Below are 19,892 nucleotides of genomic sequence, written 5' to 3'. Positions count from 1 at the left end.
TTAGGTTAGATAATTAAAGGTAATTATAATTTAAAGAAGCACTGGAACAATAACCTTCCTCTTCTTTACAGCAATGAGACAGCTGGATCACATCTGGAGTACACAGTGGCATCTGAAGTATGACACTGAGGGCAGGAGATTCTCTGGAGAAACAGTGGGGCTAGCTTTTTTTCCCTCTTTGAGAAGGTATCCCCTCAGCCCAACGCATGTCCACCTGTCCCTCGTGGGGAACACTAAAAATGCCAGTCCCTGTGGCGTGTAGGACCCATCAGATCAAGTCACATCTCTGCTGTGCTGCCTCTCACTTCAGTTCCAGTGCAACAAGGTTCCCCAGTCCCTGCCCAAGCAATGAACACTGGACTAAAGTCTGTGTTCATGCTCGGTGACAGCTACGTGGCTGACCTCAGCCCTATGGGTAGGACAAACCCAAAAGTATTTTCCTGAACCACAGAGAATCACTTTTTCTTTTAACTCGGAAGACAATTTGGGCCACACAGATCAGAGCTCAGGACAATAGTAGGGTAGTCTTTAACATGGAATGGGAGGCTGCAGTGTTTAAATTTACTGATGGATTTCATAAATAAGCCTCCACGACTGCCATGCCTAAAAGCTTTCTTAGGTCAGCAGCTTCAGTGACTACTCCTTGTTGAAATGAACCTTCAGAATGCCCACATAAAAAACATGTTTTTGAGGATAAAAGGTGAATAATGCTTCAGCATATGGTTCCTCTTAAAGCATTTCCTTCGGTCCTTTTTTCAGCCTTATAATAATAAACACATAACTTCAGAACAATTTTGCATGCATTCCTCTAAGAGATCTGCTTGTTTTATTTGTATAGGGACCCTAAGGCTACAAAATATGCCTTACTGGGCAAATTATTCTTCCTAAAACCCAACAAAACCCTGCTCTCATATCTGGCCTGAATTTGTTTTGAACACTGGTACCTATTTACCAGCTGCTTTCCTGGCTAGCTTTTTGTAACTCCTTTTACACTGTATTGCTTCAGACTGGGTAATTGTAAATAGCTTGCTACATTCCTTTCTGGTTTTCATATTCTAGGTAGAGAATTTGGTTTAAGTATGGGGGTGCACAGTAGCCTAAGGGCTTTGAAATGGCTTTACCATTCCAGAGGTCGGTAGGAGAAATCTTATGGACTTATCTCGGTACAATTCTCTCTCTCAGAGTATAATTCTCTTCATTGCAGCAGTTTTCTCCCTTTTCAGGTCTACTGAAACAGGAAGGAGCCAGCTTCTCTACTGGCAATTGAAGAATGTTTTTTATATTCTCGGATTTACTGAACTGATTATATTAAATCAAATTTTAGACGCCAGTGTTTCACAAGAGTCTATTCTCATTACTCTTTCTTGTGTTACTCTTATTTTGTGCTACCTTTTTCTCTGTTCATCAATGTTAAATTACTTTATTGCTACTCTCTAATTAAACTTGCTCATGACTTTATTTAAAAATATCGATTCTGAATGGCATGTACTTTATCTGGACAAATGCTCTTTCTCTTTGTGTGAAGGCAGAAGTGCTGATTCTAAGTGGCACATTGCTGATTCCCATTAGAGGTGACTTGCTGGGTGACACCTTGGAGCACCAATTCAGACATTGGCAGGGGCCAGGAAAATGCCTTTGACATGTCTACCTCTAGACACACAGTAGATTTACTGGCAATGAAACAGGTTTTTTTCTCGTTTGCTGTTTAATGGTGCAATATAGATTTTGTGGGTTTTTTGGTATTTTGTACTAAACCCCCTATATTTTGAAGATACTGATGTTTGTGGTGAGGCTGTGCCCCACTAAAAACCTGTCCTGGTGACTGGCCTTGGGGGATAATGACCCAGGAGTTCCCAGATATATTTGTGTTCCTGTGTACTAGCTTTTGGGGAGGATATTTTTACTCACTGGCATTCTTCCATGTTTCTTCTATTGTGGCACTGCTATTTTGTGATGTTGCCAGTGTGTTTCCCCTGAGAGAAACTAATGATCAGGTGGGGGGAAAAAAACAATGAGCAAATGTTCTATGCTAATATGGATTTTGAATGTGCATTTGAGCAAAGAATTCAAGCAGTTATTTCCAAGTATTTTGATTTTGTCACTTAACATTTAAAACTAGCACATGTAAAAGCATGTAAGTTTAGAGAGAAGAATAATGTTTAAGGTTGGTTAAGGTCATAATGCATTTATTAGCCAAACATAAGTGCACTAGCTTATATATAAATACAGAACTTTTGCCAAAGGGCCATTGGAAGGTGACATTGGAATAAAGTGGTGGATACTAAGAAACGATATCTTTGTGAATGAGTGAGAGGGAAGTCTGGTTTAGTCTTTGCTCATGGCTTTGATCCTAGGTTCAAACAATGCTTTCACAGTTTTGGATGAATGTTTATATCATTTCAAAAGCAGGATGTAGTAGAGGGACTGGGACATTCAAGGAAAGGTGAGAACACAAAGAGTGAAATCACACTGAAAGGCACAGTACAGCTCTCTTCTTCCTCTCCCATTTAAATTGTCTGGAATCTCATGCCTCCCTAATGCCTGATTTTGCAAGTAGGAAAGTAAGTAAGGCAGTAGGAAAAAAAAAAGGTTTAAAACCAGAGGTGTAGGGCTTGGGAAACAATTACAGGCACCAAATGTGTCTTTGCATATATCACCTCTCATCTTATTGCCGCTAGGCTACCATGGCTCTGCACACATTCCTAACAAAGTATGTGTTCAATGATCTGGTGTGTCTCGCTTGTAAATAACTTGGGAAAAAAAGATATCTTTGATGGTTAGCTGGTGGATTATCTGCCTTTAGATATATCTTGCTTGGGGCTAGAGTGCAGCACTGTGCTGCAGGATGAGCGGTGGCTCAAAGCTGCCCAGAGCCTGTGGTGCTTGAGTGAGGGGTTCCAGCCTGGCTGGCTCCAGAGGGGAGGAAAGGGCTGGCTCCTCTCCTTCGATGGATGAAGCCCTCACTGCTTTCCTCAGACCTGAGATACTGCCCAGATTAAGGTTCTGTGCTGACTCTGAAACCTTCCTGCATCAGCCCCCCCTTACCTGCCCCACCAGACAAATTCCTAGCAGAGTCTGACATGTTGCAAGATTGGGAATTAGAGTCTCTTCCTGCCCCTGCCTCCTATTTTGTTACTTAGCATTTATCAATATGATCTCAAGTTAATGGTATGTATAAAAAGAAAATATGTTTTCACTTCTTCTCGTGTCTTTTATGCTTTATATTTTTACAATTTTATTTTATTCTTTACACTCCTTATGTATAAAACCTGACACTTATTACACTTCAGTTTATTTTTCAAAAGAAGAGGTTTTCTCTGTGTGTTTGCATAGGAGACTGACATAAATAACAGAGTCAGGCCCACTTTTAAGATGTTTGCCTAGCTTTTTTAGGCACACACATTGGGCTTTTGCTTGAGAAGGAAAGTCTAATTTTGAACACAACTGTTAAAATTATCTCAAGCAGATTCACTGTAACTTCCTGAGACTCTGCATATTCTAAAATAAAACAGTAAGCCCTATAAAACCATTGCTATGACTAATATAGGTGGCATGGGATTTATCTTGCTGTTAGGCCCACAAAGGAGAGCCCATGTTATTGGCATAGCGCTGGATTCAGCCCTGTAACAGCAAGGCACGTCAGAGCTCTCCCTGACCAGGTGTTCTTATCACCTGCTGCTTCTGACTGGGCCCCACCCTGATGTAAGCTACTTCTCCACCTCTCCATGCCTGATGATTCCTGGATGACAACTGAACCCACTGTTCCCACTGCTCTGGCCCCACTGCACTTCTTGGGGCTGCTGCCTGCATGGGAGTGCATGGCAGAGGCAGACCTTTATAAGGGAGAAGAAGGACTTCAGTGAGAAAACATAGTCCTTTCTTCTGTGACATGTACAGTGTTAATACTGATGGCTGTCACCTCTAAGTTCAACCGTTATTTCTGAGATTTTCTCTTCTCTTCCTTTCCCTTTCCCCTATCACTTTGCACCTCCCTGGCATTCATGGTTTCTTTATTTCATTCATGAGACTGCAGCTAGTTCTTCTCTGGAGACCAACAAACGTTAATGTGGATGTCTCCCAACAGTATCTGACTGCAGTTAAACTCATTTCTTGTACTAAACGAGCTCTTTAATACAGGATCTGCTGTTACAAGTGCTCTCTCTGACATCTGAAATAAAAATAACGAGCTGCTCTCTCCCAGCAGTGAGCTGCCCTTGGGAGTTCATTAGGACACTAGCTTGGTGAGGGTCCCCGAGGAGTGACACTTCTTGTCCTTTTGCTTTATGCTTCCCAGTGCTCGTGCTCCAGGAGAATCTAAAGTCCTTTAGCCTCCTAATGCACATGCTGTTTTGTTGATTCTTTTACTAATATTGGGCTCGGAATGAAGACAATATGTTGCCCAAAAATGGCAGCAGTGTGAAGGAAAAGGGGAAGAAAGACAAGTGTGTTGATTTACTGTATTTGTGACATTTCATCTAGTAGAAAACCTGGCTGGAAATGTGAAACACTGAAGGAAAAGCAGAGCCATCAACTCATGCCACCCTTCAGCTGAGTTTTTCTTCTCTTTGTGGCCTGAAATAGACTAGGCTGAGGTACCTCTTGGGCATCACCAGCTCCCTGAACCATCAAGGACATGTAAAGCCTCAAAACTGCCAGCAACCAAAGGGTGACCTTAAAAAGGTGGTGCCTTGGTAGCTGTGGTACCCTCTCTTTTTAACCTGATCAGTTCATGAGACCAAGCTGTGGGTTAAGGTCCTGTCCCTCACAGAACAGCAGCTGAGAGCACCCTGTGACCACTTGCCACCTCAGCAGGGCATCCCACGAGGGAAGGAGGTTGTCAGCTGGAACTTAGGAACTCTTAGGATGAAGGGCCTGCCTTTCACTAGTCCTGACTTTATGTCTTTCATTAACACAGATAAATCAAAATAGGATATCAGCCCATGTCCTTAATCTAGCAAAACGGGAACTATGCTCTTTTGCAGTTTTAGGCATAAAGAGGCTGGTCTGCAGTACCAATTGGTTGCTTTGTGCTTGAGAGACATTGTGTATTTTAAATTCACTATGGTAAAACTTAAAAGGAGAAATTTTGTATGATAAGTTTTATACAATTTTATTTTATCGTGAATTTGGGTACCATTGTTGCACCTTCTGTAATCAACCTGTCAAGTGAGGAAAGTAATACTGATTTTCCATTCATCACTTGGTGCTGGATGCTCATACCTGACTGCCAACCCGTTATTTAAGTATTCAGACCCAAAAGTGAGCAGGGAAGCCAAACATTTAAAACCTGTAGTCTGGTGGAATAACTTCCCAAAACAAACATCTTCACATAGTCCTATCAGCAAGCTTCTCTCTTGACAGGTTTGCCACTGTGGAAAGAATTGAAATTGTAACTGAAAATGTCTGCAAATGCTGTGAAACTGGGAATGCTGTGCCCTTATATTTTCCCATGGGATTGGAGAAAGTTTTTGTGTATTTATTGTTATTCTGCAATCTCACAAGTTATTGTGAGCTTTACACAACAGTGGCTAGGAATCCTAGTCATAGAACAAGATCCCAAAGCTGATTGTTTAGGTTGGAAAAGACTTTTAAGATCATTGAGTCCAACTGTTACTCAGCACTGCCAGGTCTACCATGAAACCCTGTTCCAAAGTGCCACATCTACATGTCTTTCAAATCCCTCCAAGAATGGTGATTCCATCACTTCCCTGAGCAGTCTTTTTCAATGCCTCACAATCCTTTTGGTGAAGAATTTTTTCATAATATCCAATCTAAACCTCCCCTGATGCAACTTGACACCATTTTCTCTCATCCTATCGCTTGTTACTCGGGAGCAGAGACTGACCCCCACCTGGATACAACCTTCTTCATGTAGTTGTAGAGAGCGATAAGGTCTCAGCCTCCTTTTCTCCAGGCTGAACAATCCCAGCTCTCTCAGCTGCTCCTCATGAGACTTGTGGTCCAGACCCTTCCTCAGCTCTGTTGCCCTTCTTTGGACACTCTCCAGCACCTCCATGTCATTCCTGCAGTGAAAGGCCCAAAACTGAACACAGCACTCAAGGTGCAGCATCACCAGCGCAGAGTACAGGGGGACAGTCACTGCCCTGGTCCTGCTGGCCACACTATTGCTGATACAAGCCAGGATGCCATTGGCCTTCTTGGCCACCTGGGCATACACTGGCTCATGTTCAACTAGCTGTTCACCAGCACGCCCACGTCCTTTTCTTTCAGGCAGCTTTCCAGGCACTCTTCCCCAAGCCTGTGGCACTGCATGGGGTTACTGTGAATCAAGGACAGAACCCAGCACTGAGGTGCCATATAGATATATATGATCCATTAGACTCACAAACTGCAGTTACTAGTTCATGTACTAGTTCAAGTGCAAAGGAGTGACTGAAGGGATACTGCCTAGCAGGTGAATTACATGTATGTCTTCAGGGATGGCTCAGTTAGAAGATGGAGTTGAATTAAGAGCTTGTTTTTGTTGAAATGGGTTATCCTCTTTCCTCTATCTTCATGGACCTATTTTTTTTTCCATTTATACTTTTGTTTTCAAGTTCTTGTGCTCCTATCCTTGGTGAAGTGATTCAGCTCATAAAACCAGCAAAACATTTTTTTTTCCCCCTTGGATTGGTTTTCTGCTGCCTCAGTGAGTTTATTCAGCTTACTGTGCACTGAAGTGAGTGCCAGAGCTGCAGTGACAGAAGCTGTGGCCATGGGAAGCTGACAGTGGAAGAGGCAGGAGAGAGGAGTTGCAGTGATAACAACTAGCTGTGGGGTAATGAAATAAAATAAATTGTCGTAAGCACCTTATGTAGCAAGAAGGAATCATTAGAATGAGTTTTGAAAGATTCCTAATCCTAAGGTAATAATAAAACTAAGGCCTAAACAAGCGCTAAACTTGGGACGCCTTCTCAACAGGAAAAATGTGGCTGAAAACCAACCAAACAAAATAAAGATACTGTTTTGGCTGTGTTGAGTTTGAGCAGTTGGAGTGTTAAGTGAGTACAAAGAGGTACCAAAATACCTCTGGATAACAGCTTCAGAAAACTTGAAGATGGTATCTTTCATGAATATGATATGGCATGATCTTATTGATCCAGACTATAAATAAGTAAAAAAAAAAAAAATAAAAAAAAGTGATGAGTCAGTCTTAAATACTTTTTTAAATGAGGAGAAACAAATCAATGGTAAATCTTCCATCCTGCCAGAAGAGCACTAACTATTCATAAATGTGTACGTTATTATGCTTCTTTGGTGTATTCCTTTGCATTATTTTATGGAAAAGACAAATACCTCAATAGTTCACACTCCAGCACGTCACAACAAATAATTTGCAGGACTATTTAGCCTTATTCTGCTACTAGGGCTTTACATACAAGGACCTGAGAGCAAAACAAACCAGTGCAATTCAAGACACTACAAAAACCTAAAAAAGGGAATTAGGAGAAAACTCTATGAGGACTTAACTCCGAACTACTTTTCCCACATTTTGCATGTGCTCCCAGTTTTGAAGATGGTTTGCATTGCAGATAAGTTCCTGGACAAAAAGGATCATCAGGTGATCTATTTTCCTTAAGACAAAAAATTTTTAAATCATCCCTTAGTACTTCTCACTTTTCAGCAGACGATGTATTTGAGGTTCCGTCTTACGAGTATTTCCGCTTTTTACACAAGGCGATGCAACACCATCCCAAGCATCCTAAACGCCGCCCGGGGCTGTCAACCGTGGCGCTCCGCGGACTTTCTCAGCCAGGAGTTGCAGCCCTCAGCAGTTCCACGGCTGAGCAAGGGCACCGACCGGGGCAGACCCCAAGGCGTGCCCCGCCGCCGGGCTCACCGTCCCGCGGGGGCTGCGGCCTCCGTGCCGAGGGAGTGCAGCCGGGTAACCGCGGGCCGGTAGGGCAGCTCGGAGGGCACGCGACCGCCCGGCGGCATCGCCCGGCCCGGCGGCGGGCGCGCCTGCGCTCCGGCGCCCGGGGAGGCGGAGGCGGCCGAGGGGAACCCGGCGTTGGGTGACAGGCGGGGCGGGGGCGCAGGGCCCGGGCCGGCCGCCCCCGGCGCCGCACGCTCGGTGAGTAGTCCCGTCGTTTTTCTTCGCGGCGGCCGGGAGGAGAGCCCGGAGCGCCCCGCCGGCTCCGCCGCCCTGCCCGTTGGCGAGCCTCTGGGGGTGGGGGAGATCCGCCGCCGGGGCGCGGTTGCCCGGGTGCCGTTGCCTCCCCCGCCCACCCCTCCGCGGGGCCGCAGCGAGCAGGAGGCGGCGGGGAGACAAAAGCGGACAAAGGAGGCAAAAGGCGTGTTCCGCTGCCGGGGTAGGGATGTCTGGGCACCGCTCTGCACCCGGCGGTCCCGGGGAGCACCCGAGCGAGCTGGGGCGGCGAGGTCGGCCCCGGGTTGCCGGGTCCCGGGGTGCCCGCCGCCGCCGCTGCCCGGCTCCTGCTTTGTTTCCCTTCCCTCCGCCTGCCGCCGCTCCCCGGGCCACCGAGTTGTAGCGGAGTATTTATTTCAGCGCATTTATTTTTAGGCTAGAAAATAAAAGGCTTGGCACGGCGACCTTTGGCTGTCGCATCCGGCGCCAAATAAAAGGGTCGCGCTCTGGCCGAGGCCGCCCCAGCTCTTATGTAAATCCATGTGCCGTCCCCAAGGACGCGCGGTCCCCGGGGCGCTGCCGTGATCCAGCCCCCGCGGGGACGGGGACAGAGGCGCTCCCCGGAGCTCAGCGCAGACCGCGGGGTCGGGCGGGCAGAGGCCGGGGCGTCGGGGAGGGACGGGGCCGCTGGAGCCGACGCCGCTGACCTCCCGTGCTTGCTCTCCGCCCCGCAGATCGGCAGCGACCCCCCGGAGCTCCGTCACCGGCGTCGGCGGCGAGGAGAGGAGGATGCGGGCGGCGGAGCGGGCGGCGCTGCCCCGCGGCGGACAGGCTGTCCGCGGGGCCCCGGCGGGCGGCTGCTGAGCGCGGCGCCGCGGGCATGCGGCGACGGGGAGCGGGAGCCGCCGGCAGCGCGGGCGCCCCGGCGAGCGGGCGGCCCCTCGAGCGAGACTGAGGGTGGATGGAGCCACAAAGGAGTTTGGCTGACACGTGCGGCGGGGCGGCCGGCGGCCGCGGCTAGGGCCACCCCCCTCCCCTCCCTCCTCCCCTCATCGCTATGCTGCGCTCTCGCCGGGCCCCTCAGCGGACTCGACGCACGGCAGCGATGGAGCCGGCCGGGCTCCTCTGAGGCCGCCGCCGGACCCAGCATGGCCTCGGCGGGGACCCCGGAGCAGCGGCCCCCCGGGGCGGAGCGGCCGCCCCGCCGCGGGACCGGCTCCCGAGGCCGAGCGGGGCGAGGGCGCCGCCGCCGTCGCCGAGGCTGGACGGCTCCCCGCCGCTGCCAGCGGTAGCGGGAGCTTCCCCCGGAAGACGGAGGGCAGCCAGCCGGCGGCGCCCGGCCGAGGGGTATCCCTGGGCCCCCCGCTGCTGCTGCCTCCGCCGCCGCCGGCGCTGCTGCTGGCGGGACCCCCGGGCAGAGCGTGCCTGCGGGCAGTGCTGGCGGACTCGCGCTTCTTCCTGGTGTGCATGTGCTTCCTGACCTTCATCCAGTCCCTCATGGTCTCCGGCTACTTGAGCAGCGTCATCACCACCATCGAGCGGAGATACAGCCTCAAGAGCTCGGAGTCGGGGCTGCTGGTCAGCTGCTTCGATATCGGGAGCCTGGTGGTGGTGGTCTTCATCAGCTACTTCGGGGGTCGCGGGCGGAGGCCGCTCTGGCTGGCCGTAGGGGGGCTTTTCATCGCCCTGGGCGCTGCGCTCTTCTCCTTACCTCACTTCATCTCTCCGCCGTACCAGATCCAGGAACTGAACTCCTCCGTCAGTAACGAGGGCTTGTGCGTGGCTGGCAATGGCACTGCCAAAGAGCAGTGGGACTCGTCGGCCTGCGTCAAGGACACCGGTGGAAACGACCACTCTCTCTATGTAGCTTTATTCATTTGTGCCCAAATCCTCATTGGCATGGGCTCGACACCCATCTATACTTTGGGACCAACCTACTTAGATGACAATGTCAAGAAAGAAAACGCCTCGCTTTACCTAGGTAAGGCAACTTAAGTACCTGGGTACTTTGCTGAACCCCAGATCTCGCTGAGGGGCCAGTTACAGGTACTTCTGCCTTAGTCCTGCTGAACATCATCTGCTGAGTTTTCCTTTTCAAATGACCTTTTGAAGTAAAATTGCCATGCTCTCCTGTTTTAAAATGTTTTGTGGCATGGTGAACAGTAGTAATGGGTAAAGCTAACGCAGTGTGCCTAAAAGCAGTTGTACTCACACCCTCTTGCACGGGTAATGGAACAACAGAGAAAGTTGTCTTCTCTAATGCGTTTCAGCACTTGGCAGTAGCTGGTGACTTTTTCAGAAAGCAGTGTTAAAATTTGCCCTGCCCTTTAAAGTTTCTTTTTGCTAACACAGAAGCTTTGTATTTCTAAATTCTGGTTGCTGTATCTTTAGCCTAAAGTCTCTATAATGTTAATTCTCAATAAGCACTTTGAGAGGGTTTTGGCATGCTTCATTTTACTTTTCCAGAATTCATTTTCCTTGAACTAGCAATGAATTTTGAGTGACAGTGATACATCATCTGGCATCCCAGAGTTAAAAGCTCACTGATAAACCAGCATGTAAAACCTTCAGGGTTGAGTTTGGTTAGGGCAGCTCAAGGAGCACAACGAAATGAGAGTCCAATCTGGCATACGTTTTTCAGTAGGTACAGGTCTCAGGTAACTGGGTACTAAACTTTACTGGAGTTTGATCGTGATAGTCTGTGTAATGTGTAAGAAGATTAACTGCTCCCTGACTTTGCATTAGCACCTTAGCTGCTTCTGTAGGAAATGAACTGCACATACCCTTCAAATTCTTTTCAAATAAGTAGAGGCACTTAGGGGTCTCAGGGGCTGTGAAGGGGGTTTGGATACTCAGCATTACCATTTGCAGTTCAATTTTCTTTGGCTTTAGGATAGCCATGGAGATAATAATTGTATGTAAAACACACATTTATGGAAGTTACACGCTTGTGGAGGGTGTGTGTAACTACTTTACTGAACAAAAGTAGTGATCCGGATCAGTGGTTTTATTCCTTTTGACCTGTTGTCTGGCAATTTGACTGTTCCCTGAACTGTTTGAAAGCCATGTGCAGTCTGTGTGCAGTGTCTTGAAAAAGCCTGGGGCACTGCAGGTGTTTGGAAGGAGGGAGAGGTATTCACTGCATTGCTAGTCTGCATGATGAAGTATTTGACAGAGTGATTTTTGCCTCTCTTCTCCTGTCTGAGAAAGGTTAAGTGATATGGAAATTAAGATTAACCTAGCATTGACTTTATTGGCAGCATGAAAAAACAAAGCATCTCGTTACGGAGGTTACTAAATTGTAGTTTGGAACTTTTGCGAGTAGGTGATCTCACAGAGTCCTCAAAAACGAAAAAAGAAAAGGAAATGCTGCAGGTGAGGAATGAAGGGTAAAAGAGGTGAACGGTGAGAGAGGCGGAAATCTTTCTTCAGCAAAGGGGAAGGCAAGGTCAATGGGGGGAAATCCTCACTGTGCAGGAGAAATGATGCCTACCACTGATGCGCCTCTAGCACAGGAAATAGTAATGGAATGACTCAGGTAACTTTAATTGCAGCGAACTTAACAAAGGTAAAAGGCATCAGCAGCTGGGTAGACTCCATGTGACCCTGTGGCTGCTGCCAGACACTGAAGGCAGCTTTGATCTATCCTGGGAGGACCCTTGTAGAGTCGAAGTTCATTTTTAGTGATTCAAGAGAGCTAAGATGAGTACACCCAGCTACAGGGTATGTGAAAAATTTATGCCTGTGATTTGATTGTGACCACAGGGAGAATTAAAATGAACACAAAGTGTGTTTAAATATTGAATAAAATGTACTATCACCTCCGTTCAGTCTTGAAGCCACTCAGGGCTAGAAGCAATGTTGGAAATCTTGGCATTATCTTTTTTAAATGGTGTGGAGTTCTGAGGAAGCATTTAAGTTGTTAATGTTTAAGTATTTGCCTCACTTCAGGTTCAGGCCAGTGACTTTTTGAGGGGCAGGAGTAAAATCTGAGTTTTTGGGGGAGAAAGAAAAAGAACATGGTTTGGCATGTTGATGCTAGCAAACATGTTTTTATTGGATCTTCTCAATGGTTTGGAATGTTGAATGTCCTTGAGGAGAGGGATTTGTGGGCAGCAGACAGCTCAGCCAGGTGCAGGGATGGCATAGAAGTGGCCTGGGCATGGCTCTGCAAGCCTGCCACCACACATCCTGTGTTATGCAATGCCTGGTTCTCCAGGTGGTGTGATTCTATTACTGGGGAAAACTATGCAAGTGATGCCAAAATGTATGTCTGTGTGGAGGCATGGGCTAACAAAAGGTCTTGGAGTAGGCCATGGCAGTTGATTTTTTAAAAAGAGATGAAAATCCAGGGAAACAGGTCCCAGTCTCACAGATACATGTGTTTGAGTGAGGACACCTAATTAATAAAAAAGTATCCTCTAACACAAGATGGGAGGTCACTTACATGTTTGTTCATAGTCATGCTGGTATTGCATTCTATGTTTTTCTTCCAAAGGAAGATAAATATATATAAGTGTACACCTGATAAAAGGTTCACTGAGCTTCAGAACTGATGAGCTTTTTGACCCTGCAAGTGTGCCCACTAATAGTAGGTCAGTAAAGCCCCCCCTGAGTATCACTAATCCTGATTCTGCAAAAACTCACCTTATGTGGCTGTGGAAGCTATCTTATTTATTTTCCAAGTTAATCCAGCTCAGGGCTCGAGTGGCGATAGTATATCCTCTTAAGTGTAGGCATGCAAGTTCAATGTGGACAGCTGTTTTAACATTCCTGGCTGGAAGTCCTCCTCTCAAAAAACATATTTGATGCTTATACATAGTCTCTTGGCTGCCTACACTTAAGTCCATCTGTCAGAATGGCACAGTGCCAGTTTACAAGGTGCTGTGTTGTTTTTAGTAGGACAAAGGTGCCAAGCAGGGATGTGTGTTTGGGCTGCCCGCATAGCAGTGGGTGAGCTCTTGTGTGGGATGTTCCTTCCTTGTGAAGCAGTGTCACCTCCGGTTCTCCCGCCCCTTAAACTGGACGTTACTTTGGTGCCCTGATGCTAACTTTGAGAAATGTGTGACATCAGGCTTGAAAACAAGTCATGATTGTAACAGGTGTCTAGGAAATGTAAGAACTGGTTCCCTTAATCACAGATAATCCAGAAGGGAAGTTGCACACTGTGTAAAAACTGGGCAGTCACTAAGTGGTCTTTATCTTCTCCAAAGTCTCTCCCTTCTGTGTTCAGCTGTACTGTGAGGTGTCTGTTGTCAGCTGCCTGATGTGTGCAGGTTCTTCTTTTAAGTATTTATCCAATTAAATTAATTGCAATTCAATTTGAAGTTGAATTGTACTTCCTGAGTCTTGTTTTGTACTCTTGATAGTGTTTCTGCTACTTGTCAAATTCTAGCACTTAAAACACTGTGATTTTTCTAAACACTGTGGGGTTTTTTTGTAGGGATCCAAGAGTTTGTCTTGACTGTGAGTTTGTCTTATATTATATGAGGATTTTTAAAAGCAGTTCTTTAAAATTAAGTGTGGCACTTAGAAGTTTTAATAGTGGCTGAAAACTTTAAAATGTTTTTCTTCTTTTGCAAGTGGATATTGTTATAAAAAATTAATTTACCCTAAAAATTTACATTTAGAGAGGGAGTATTAGGTTTTACAGAAATACTGCATGAATGAAAATACTCTGGCATTCAGGAATGGCTTTTACCAGTACCCCCCCCAAAATGACTGTGAACAAACATGTCATTGTGCTAAGGATGTTTTATTTCTGTTTCCAGAATACTGTAGGCTGGTTAGGCTATGATATGAGAAAAGTGTCTCAGTTTAATTTCATGCAGACTGTCCCTAGGTTTTGGAACAAACTGTAATTACAAAATGCAAAGATGAAGGTTTTATGGGATAATGGCTGAAAAATTGGATAAACCTATGCAAATGGGCTTGGTACAGACAATGGCTGAAAGCCAGGGAAGCGAAGTAATTTCATAACCTGGAAAAAAATATTTAGACAAGTTTCAAAAATATTTTGGAATCCCGCTTTGTTTTCATGAGGATTGTTTGTGTGGGTTGCTGTTTCTAGCATTAGGTAAACCATTTCACTGTGACTGTATTTTGTCTGAAAAATACCTCCTTAGCAGTGTTTTACAGGGGCATGTTCTGTATACATACCCTTCATGTCTTTGTTACGGACTTCCCTGAAGTCTTTATGCATACATGATGATTGTATTTATTGTACTTCCAGTTAAATCTAGCCCTGTATCCACATCCCCCTTGAAAGGAGAGGGCAGGAAGGGTAGCTTCACATCAGAAACCCCCCACCTCTGTCTGCTGGGTCCCAGGGCATAGCCCAGCTGTCAAACAAGCTAGATCTCTGTAACGTGACATTGCTTGGATATTGGCGCAGGAAGCACTGGATTTTTGTGCCACTTTGATCCATTTTGGTCTGGCTGCTTCTGGGATTATGGATGTCCCTGGGACACAGGAACTGGAGCCCACTGGGGGCATCAGGTCCTTTATGTGGATGCTACAAGGTCATTGAGGTTTCCTGAGAGAGTATCAGCTTTCTAGCTGAGCAAAAGGGACCATCTCGAAGTAGGGAAACAGCTGACCAGCATTTAATTTTATTCTCACCAGTCAGCTTATGACCACTTTTGATTTACTTTTGGAATATGCTTCCTGATATCCGAAAAGGCTAGTTTCCTACAGGCTTTTCTCAGCATTGATCCCTGTAGTTGGTAAATCCTACAGAAATAGTGTGTTTATTTTTACAGCATGCCTATGAGAAGGAAGATTTTTTGAATCAAAAATTCCTCAAATTTCTGCAAAAGTGCCTTACCACTGTTCGCCAGTATTTTTTATTGCTTGCTCTATTTTCCTTGTAAAGGGGAAATGTGCAGAGCTTATTTCTCAAATACATGATTTTACTTTATCTGAGAGAAGGCCACATCTAGTTTTATGCAGAGGCAAGCACTAATCACTGCACATCAGCAGTCTGTTTTTGTGCAAACCTTTGGTGCATCAGGCACAGCCAGGTAATTGTCCCCCTTTGCGCTGCAGTGGGGCAGCCTCACCTTGAACACTGTGTGTAGTGATGGGTACCATAATAGAAAAAATACATTAAACTATCAGAGAGCATCCAAAGGAGGGCAATGAAAATGGTGAAGGGCCTTGAGGGGAAGTCGTATGAGAAGTGAGGTCACTTGGCTGAGGTCACTTGGTCTGTTAAGCCTGGAAAAGAGGAGGCTGAAGTGAGACATCATTGCAGTCTTCCTTGTGGGGAGAAGAGAAGGAGCAGGCACTGATCTCTCCTCTGTGGTGACCAGTGACAGGACCCGAGGGAATTGCCCCATACTGTGTCAGGGGAGGTTTAGGTTGGATATTAAAAAAAAGGTTCTTCCCCTACGGGAGGGTTGGGCACTGGATCAGCTCCCCAGGGAAGTAGTCACAGCCCCATCCTGACAGAGTTCAAGAAGGGTTTAAACAGTGCTCTAGGGCACATGGTGTGACTCTTGGGGATGGTCCTGTGCAGGGCTATGAGTTGGACTTGGTGACCCTTGTGGATCCCTTACAACTGAGCATATCCTGTGATTCCATGAAATATGTGTGTGAAACACACACTTGTTTTGTTTGCACACTCATCTGGGCAGCACTAGCAGAAGGCTGAGCTCACTGTGCCCTTGGCTTGGGATGCAGGTGACTGCAGCTCTTTTTGTGTATATGGATTATACTGTTTATATGGATTATACTGCTTTCTCCCACAGGTGATTTAACACTCAGAGGGTGCACTGTTGTGCTTCTCTGGCTCTCTGTAACATCCCTTTTTTTTGTTAAAATGCTGATCAGGCAGCTGGCACAGTTCCTAATAATTGCTTACAGTAGCACTAGGCAGTTTTATTGTCCTTTCCTATAACTGAGGAAATAGAAAGATAGATTTTACTTTTCTTCTTCACTTTAGTTTCCTCTTCCATAGGTGGACTGATACCTCTTTTTCATACTGTAATCCTAGATATCATTTTCTTAAGCATTTAGTGAAGCTGGTTTTTTTTTTTGTCCTTTTAAGCAGTGTGTACATAACAGTGAGTTCAATAAAGAGTGGGGGCAGCCTTTGCTCTGAAGTTTTCTGCCTGCAGGATTTAATGTTGTGAGTGATATATCTTCACTTGCTCTGCCAGTGTTGTGTCCCTTAGGGATGCTTTCTGCATCTCTCCAGTTGTGTCCTTGCCATGAGCTATGGCATTGTTCACAAGCAGCTGTATTGACAAAGCACCACTTCCAGTAACTGGCAAAATGGACTTTGTCCTTCTTAGGAGCATGAAGAGACTTACGCTCATGCTTCTCTGATGCTCTTTCTCTTTGTATTAAAGGACAAAAACTGGGTTGGATCCAGGGTTCTGAAACTCACTGAATTCCCTGGCCCAGTTGTTCTTCTTGCTTAGCATTTGTCAAAATGGTTAGCATTTTGTTTCTGAGGTTGACAGTGCCCTTTTCACCCACTTGAGCTTGGGAATAGTGTTTTCTTGGAGAGCAGCTCCCTTCTCTGTCAAGCTCTGCTACAGGGCTGGTTTGTGCAGACAAGTGTCTCCACCTGCCGTGGTCCCGGAGCAGCTTGGAAACCTAGACATGAAAGTGGCCTTTAAGTAACAGCTTGTTTGTAGCTTTTGCCAGGAACTGAAGGCTTGGGATCTAGTGTCTGATTACCTGGGAGCTGGAAACTTTAGCTGTCTGCTGGATACCCTGACTGTTTTCTAAAAGGTCACTGTAACTACTCCTGTTGCAGGCGGATTAGAGATGCTTTGTGTTTCATCCATTTTCCCTTAACTCTCATTCAGTGGCCGCCTCACCTGGGAGGACTTAATTGCTGTGAAAGTGCTTAGGCAGTCAAAAGAGAGGAGGCTGGATTTCTCTGTACTGTCATTAGGAGACACATGGGTTTCTTTCTTGCTTGTGCAGGAAATACAGGCAATTTTATAAGTGAGTCAGCCTTCTGTTTCATCCTGAAGGCTAGCATCTAAAAATTCAGGTTTTTAAAGTAGATGAATGGAATTTATCCATAGTTTTTAAAAGAACAGAAAACTAACTAAATCATATTAAACTTTCATGCTTTTGTTTTAATCCTATGAAGTCTGTTCTACCCTGATAGCACTTTAAAACCCCTTGTTTCTTGCAAATAATGAGCTCAGTTTTCCTTTTTTGTTGTTTTTACATGCCTTTCCTGTTTATTTTGAAAACAGTTGAGAAGCCACCATGCAAAAATGGCACATATTTCAGCTGGTTCCCTTTGGCAGTTTTTGCCACTCTTGACTGAAAGGTCAAAGTAACTTAGCACTAGCTCTGAATTGGCTGCTGATGGATGGGGCAGTGCCGCATGAGTTCTGAGGGCAGGGCAAGCTGGTCACCTGTCTTCCTGTGAATTGTCACCAGAGCTGTCAGAAATTCAGCTCCCAAGTCCAAGGATGTCTCTGCAACCCCCTCAGCAGCCACAGGGATGCTGGGACTTAGTAGGGCTGTAATGGGAAAGCTCTGAAATGGCACAGTTGGAAGAGGAGCAGACTGTTGACTTTCTGATTGCTGGTGTCCATGCTTTTATTCAAGCACCGTGGTCCTTTTGCCTCAGCTCAGTTGGGCAATCTGGGCACATGGGCTGGCGCTAGAAAATTTATGACAGAGACAGCTCTGCAGTGCACATGCAGGTTGATTTCACCTGAGTCAGCCAAATCTACACTTCAACTCCTTCCAAGTGCCCAGAAAAAAATAGGACATTTCCTGTGGTGTTAACAAATATATCACTGCTCGGCAGTGTGGAGATGTATGGGCTCTGTCCTGCTCTGCTGCTGAACAGTTTGGGCATCTGTTGTGCTGTCACAAGGCCAGAAATTTAGACACTGCCAGCATTAACGAGAGAGCTAAGGAACCTGGGGCTTTCAACTGCTCTTCTTTTCTGCCGCAAGGAATTTGTTCGTACCTGAGAAATCAGGAAGTGCAGACACAGAAATTCAAGTGTTATTTTATGCTGCCATTAGACCTGCTAATCTAATCAGAAAATATTAACTCTCATGTAAGTAAACAGCTTACTTGGCAGCAAAGACAAATTACACCAGTGAAAAACATCATGCTCTGGTATGAATTACATTTTGTGGTGAGTTTGAAGGAGATGCAGTCAGAAAAAAACCCATGTGTATTTTTCCTTGTAATTTGAACAAGCAGGTAGATTAATTGTGTCTCATGAAGTGCTTGTGAAGCAGTACTGCTTGTCCACTAATTGTATGCTTCTGCACTGTTCATATTTTGTTCTTTTCCCCATTTTTAGTACATGTTTCTTTTCAGCAGCTTGCTTCCTTTTCATCAGCTTGCCAGGATATTTTTTTAGTGCTTCCATTTCTTTCCTTGCTTATATTGACGTTAAGACTTTGCTTACATTGCCCCATGCACAGTAGGACCTCAGTCTGGTGGTTGCCCTCTGCACCTTTTATCTTTGATGTTTACTGGATTAGAATGAAATCCTCAAGAGTGTCTCAGCAGTGATTTTCTTAAAATCCAGCTGCTCTGAAATCAGCTACCAGCTCTTCAGTTTTTTGAATTTAGCAAGCTTTTTTAAATTAGTGGCACCTTTCCATATTTACCTCTTTTCAGTTGACTTTTTTGAAGTGACAAAAATTAAATCTTGGCAGGATTCCCCTGTGATAGTACCATTTTCTTTCTGTATTAATTAAGCTATCCTCTAGAGTCAGAATATTTCAGCTAAGGCATATATGAGCTGAGTATATCTTCTGATACCTTGTGATTTGCTATTTTATACTTAAGTTGTAGTTTACTCCAGTGTTTGTCCTGGCTTTCTTCACAGCTGTTGACTTCAGGTGTCATGTAGGAGCTGAAAGGTGCTGGTGTGCTTCTGAAGTCAAGTGCTTTCAATCATACCTTGGTTCCTGCTTCTCCTTTTTTCAGTCTCTGATTAGATTAAAATCCGAATACCCGACCTCCCCAGAAGTCATTTCAAGTAATGCATTTTTGTAGATAATCCAAAGTAGACAGGGAAATAGCTGTGAGCTCTGCTATGGTGGCTGCTAACCTGTGATTTCTTAAACAGAATGTGTCAAGCAAGCCTCACTTGCATCTACAGATATCTAAAGGAAATATTCTGGAAGATGTTACCTGACATTGCTGTGTGTTAAGCTCTCCCTGTACTTTAGGAGAAATTGCTGTATTCAGCTGAGCTGTTAACTCAGTAGATTTTGCTTTGTATAACAACTGAAAACACTATGTTTTTCATCAAAGGGGTTCCAAAGGAATCAGCTCATAGGCTCAGAGGTCAAATCTGTATGAAATTCATGAGCAGAATGACCTGTGTATGCTGGTTAGGTGGGAACTTTCAGCTGAAAAAGCTCCAGGAAAAGTGAAGGAGAAGAGGAGGGTGTCAGCAGCATGGGATGTTAGTGCCTCTTTTGTGTGTTGCAAGCCAGGATGGACTCTGGTCAGGAGGCACTGGCCAGGAACAGTAACTGGAGCCCATAGGAAGGGCTGAAGATGCTGCTTGCTGTGTCTGTGGAGTACAGGAAAGTCCCTAACAAGGCTGGGGAGTTTTGGCAATGCAGAGAATGCAGAGAATCTTTGCTTCTGCCATGCTTTTCTTCCTCACAGAACAGTATTTTCTACTTTTGCCCAAAGTGCCTCTCATGCCATTCATTGGTGCCTGCCATTTCAATAGCTGGAGTTGAAAAAGCAGTAGCAAAATAGTCTTTCATTTTGTGAGTTTTTAATCTAAATTTATGTTTCTGCTTGTTAATTCATCCCAGTGGGGGAAAAAAGATTTAATGAT

The 19,892-nt window shown here is 45.6% G+C and overlaps 2 protein-coding genes across 2 annotated transcripts in view; both read left to right on the top strand.

Annotated features, from left to right (window-relative positions):
- Positions 1-348: 348 nt before the first annotated feature.
- Positions 349-9,108, top strand: LOC121340321 (translation initiation factor IF-2-like). The gene is made up of 4 exons (XM_041413015.1): positions 349-415; positions 7,625-7,899; positions 8,083-8,312; positions 8,824-9,108. Exons 1-4 carry the CDS (start codon positions 349-351, stop codon positions 8,951-8,953), a joined length of 702 nt encoding a protein of 233 aa, XP_041268949.1. The 3' UTR covers positions 8,954-9,108.
- Positions 9,077-19,892, top strand: part of SLCO5A1 (solute carrier organic anion transporter family member 5A1) — a gene marked incomplete at its 5' end in the record, with an annotated part of 73,904 nt that continues 63,088 nt past the window's right edge. The window contains one exon of the mRNA XM_041413013.1: positions 9,077-10,070. Coding sequence (XP_041268947.1) covers positions 9,077-10,070 — 994 coding nt within the window. The remainder of the gene's footprint in view (positions 10,071-19,892) is intronic.

The sequence above is a fragment of the Onychostruthus taczanowskii genome, unplaced genomic scaffold (genome assembly GCF_017590055.1).
Source record: "Onychostruthus taczanowskii isolate IOZ18803 unplaced genomic scaffold, ASM1759005v1 scaffold4, whole genome shotgun sequence".
Lineage (NCBI taxonomy): Eukaryota > Metazoa > Chordata > Aves > Passeriformes > Passeridae > Onychostruthus > Onychostruthus taczanowskii.
This window is presented reverse-complemented; position numbering and strand designations above follow the sequence as displayed.

Excerpts from the sequence above, each read along its gene's own strand:
- LOC121340321 (XM_041413015.1), top strand. The coding sequence starts at position 349 with ATGAACACTGGACTAAAGTCTGTGTTCATGCTCGGTGACAGCTACGTG. Across the intron at positions 416-7,624 it reads GGCTGACCTCAGCCCTATGG|CAGACGATGTATTTGAGGTT; the intron begins GTAGGACAAACC and ends CTCACTTTTCAG. Across the intron at positions 7,900-8,082 it reads AGCCGGGTAACCGCGGGCCG|TCCCGTCGTTTTTCTTCGCG; the intron begins GTAGGGCAGCTC and ends CTCGGTGAGTAG.